The sequence below is a fragment of the Aphanomyces astaci genome, assembly GCF_000520075.1.
Source record: "Aphanomyces astaci strain APO3 unplaced genomic scaffold supercont1.696, whole genome shotgun sequence".
NCBI classification, from domain to species: domain Eukaryota; phylum Oomycota; class Saprolegniomycetes; order Saprolegniales; family Verrucalvaceae; genus Aphanomyces; species Aphanomyces astaci.
Genome location: NW_009798959.1, coordinates 1 through 1,633, shown reverse-complemented (window position 1 = coordinate 1,633; position 1,633 = coordinate 1). Strand labels below are relative to the sequence as shown.

Here is a 1,633-nt window from a genome sequence, read left to right as displayed (position 1 = left end):
TTGTCTGCTGTGGACGCGATCGTGCAAAACGAGATTTTCACCAAGTGTTTTCTCGGATTGCTGCGCCACAAGACAGTCATATTGGTGACGCACTCGCCGGAAATCATCGCGTCCAAGTGTATCGACCGGATTGTCGAAATCAAGAGCCGCCACCTGATTCAAACCACAGTCGACAACGCAATGGCTCTGACCGATGCACTGGTGACACCGCTGTGCGTCCGCGTGGGGTTTGCCGACGACTCGAATGACAACCATGACGACTACCGTTCAGAACCCAGCCAAGAGTGGGATAGCAGCATCTTGCTAACCCCGTCAGTGGCATCGCCGTACCCGGCGCCGTTTTTGCATGGCATGCCGTTCACTCCGTTTGAAGAAACGGGTGCTGCCACGTATGACGACCAGAGCGCCCGCCTCGTGCTAGACGAGGGTCGATCGCAAGGCCGCGTGTCCACCAAGGTATTTGCGTCCTACTTGAAAGCCGTGGGCGGGTGGAAAAAGGTTTTGTTTTGGGTTGCGGTGTTGGCCATATGGCAAGGCCTGACGATTTCCGGCGACGTGTGGCTCAGTCGCTGGAGTGCCACCGTAAAGGATGGCACAGCGTCCTCTTCTGCCGACTACTTGCACGACGCGGGGTACTATTTGTCCATCTACGCTGTGTTTGCGCTTGGCAGCGTCGCGATGACGATGGTTCGGACGCTGTCGATCTTTTCGTCGGGGGTGGCGGCATCCCGCCGGTTGTTTGAGAACATGACCAATGCACTCCTCCGCGCCCCCATGCGTTTCTTCGACACTAACCCCATCGGCCGCATCCTCAACCGGTACTCGAACGACATCGACACGGTGGACAGCAGCATCCCGTTCAACGTGAGCGCGTCCATGGCGGTGGCATTCATGGCGCTGTTTTCATTCGGCACGACCATCTGGGTGCTCCAGTGGTGGGGGCTGGCGCTGCTGCCCCTCATCTACTTGTACTTTGTCCTTGGGGGGTATTACGTTGAACCGGCGCGGGAAATGGAGCGCGTAAACAAAACGACCAAGTCCCCACTCCTGAATTTGATCTCCGAGTCGATTGAAGGCGCGCTCGTAATTCGAGCGTTCGGCCCCAAGCAGGTGCGCCGGTTCCAGCGCCAACACTTTCGCAACGTTGACACTAACAACGAAGCGTCGTTTGCGGCCCAAGTGATCTCGCAATGGTTTGCCATGCGCATTCAGCTCCTCAGTGCGATATTGCTCTTGTGCATTTCCACGGCGCTGATCTTCATGCGAGACTACGTGAGTCCAGGGCTGATTGGTCTTGTGCTCAACTACTCGTTTACGGTATTGCCGTCGTTCCAACAGCTGGTGGCCAACTGGGGCCAGCTCGAAACGGCCATGGTCGGCCCCGAACGCCTCGCGGAATACGCCAACATTGAGCCCGAAGCCCCCCGTGTGATTTCTGGCGCTGTAGCCAAGGACTGGCCCACGACCGGCGACGTTGCCTTTACCAACATGAGTTTCCGATACAAAGAGAACGATCCAATGGTGCTCAAGGACGTGAATGTGCACATTCAATCTGGTGAAAAGGTCGGCATTGTGGGGCGGACGGGGGCTGGCAAGAGCAGCCTGACCATGGCGCTGTTCCGCATCAACGAAC

The 1,633-nt window shown here is 57.3% G+C and overlaps 1 protein-coding gene across 1 annotated transcript; it reads left to right on the top strand.

Moving 5' to 3' along the window:
- On the top strand, positions 1–1,616 carry H257_19497 (hypothetical protein; the record flags this gene model as incomplete). Its single annotated transcript, XM_009848638.1, has 1 exon — positions 1–1,616. A coding segment is annotated over exon 1 (1,434 nt), but the record flags the coding sequence as incomplete, so codon positions are not given.
- Between the last annotated feature and the right edge of the window lie 17 nt (positions 1,617–1,633).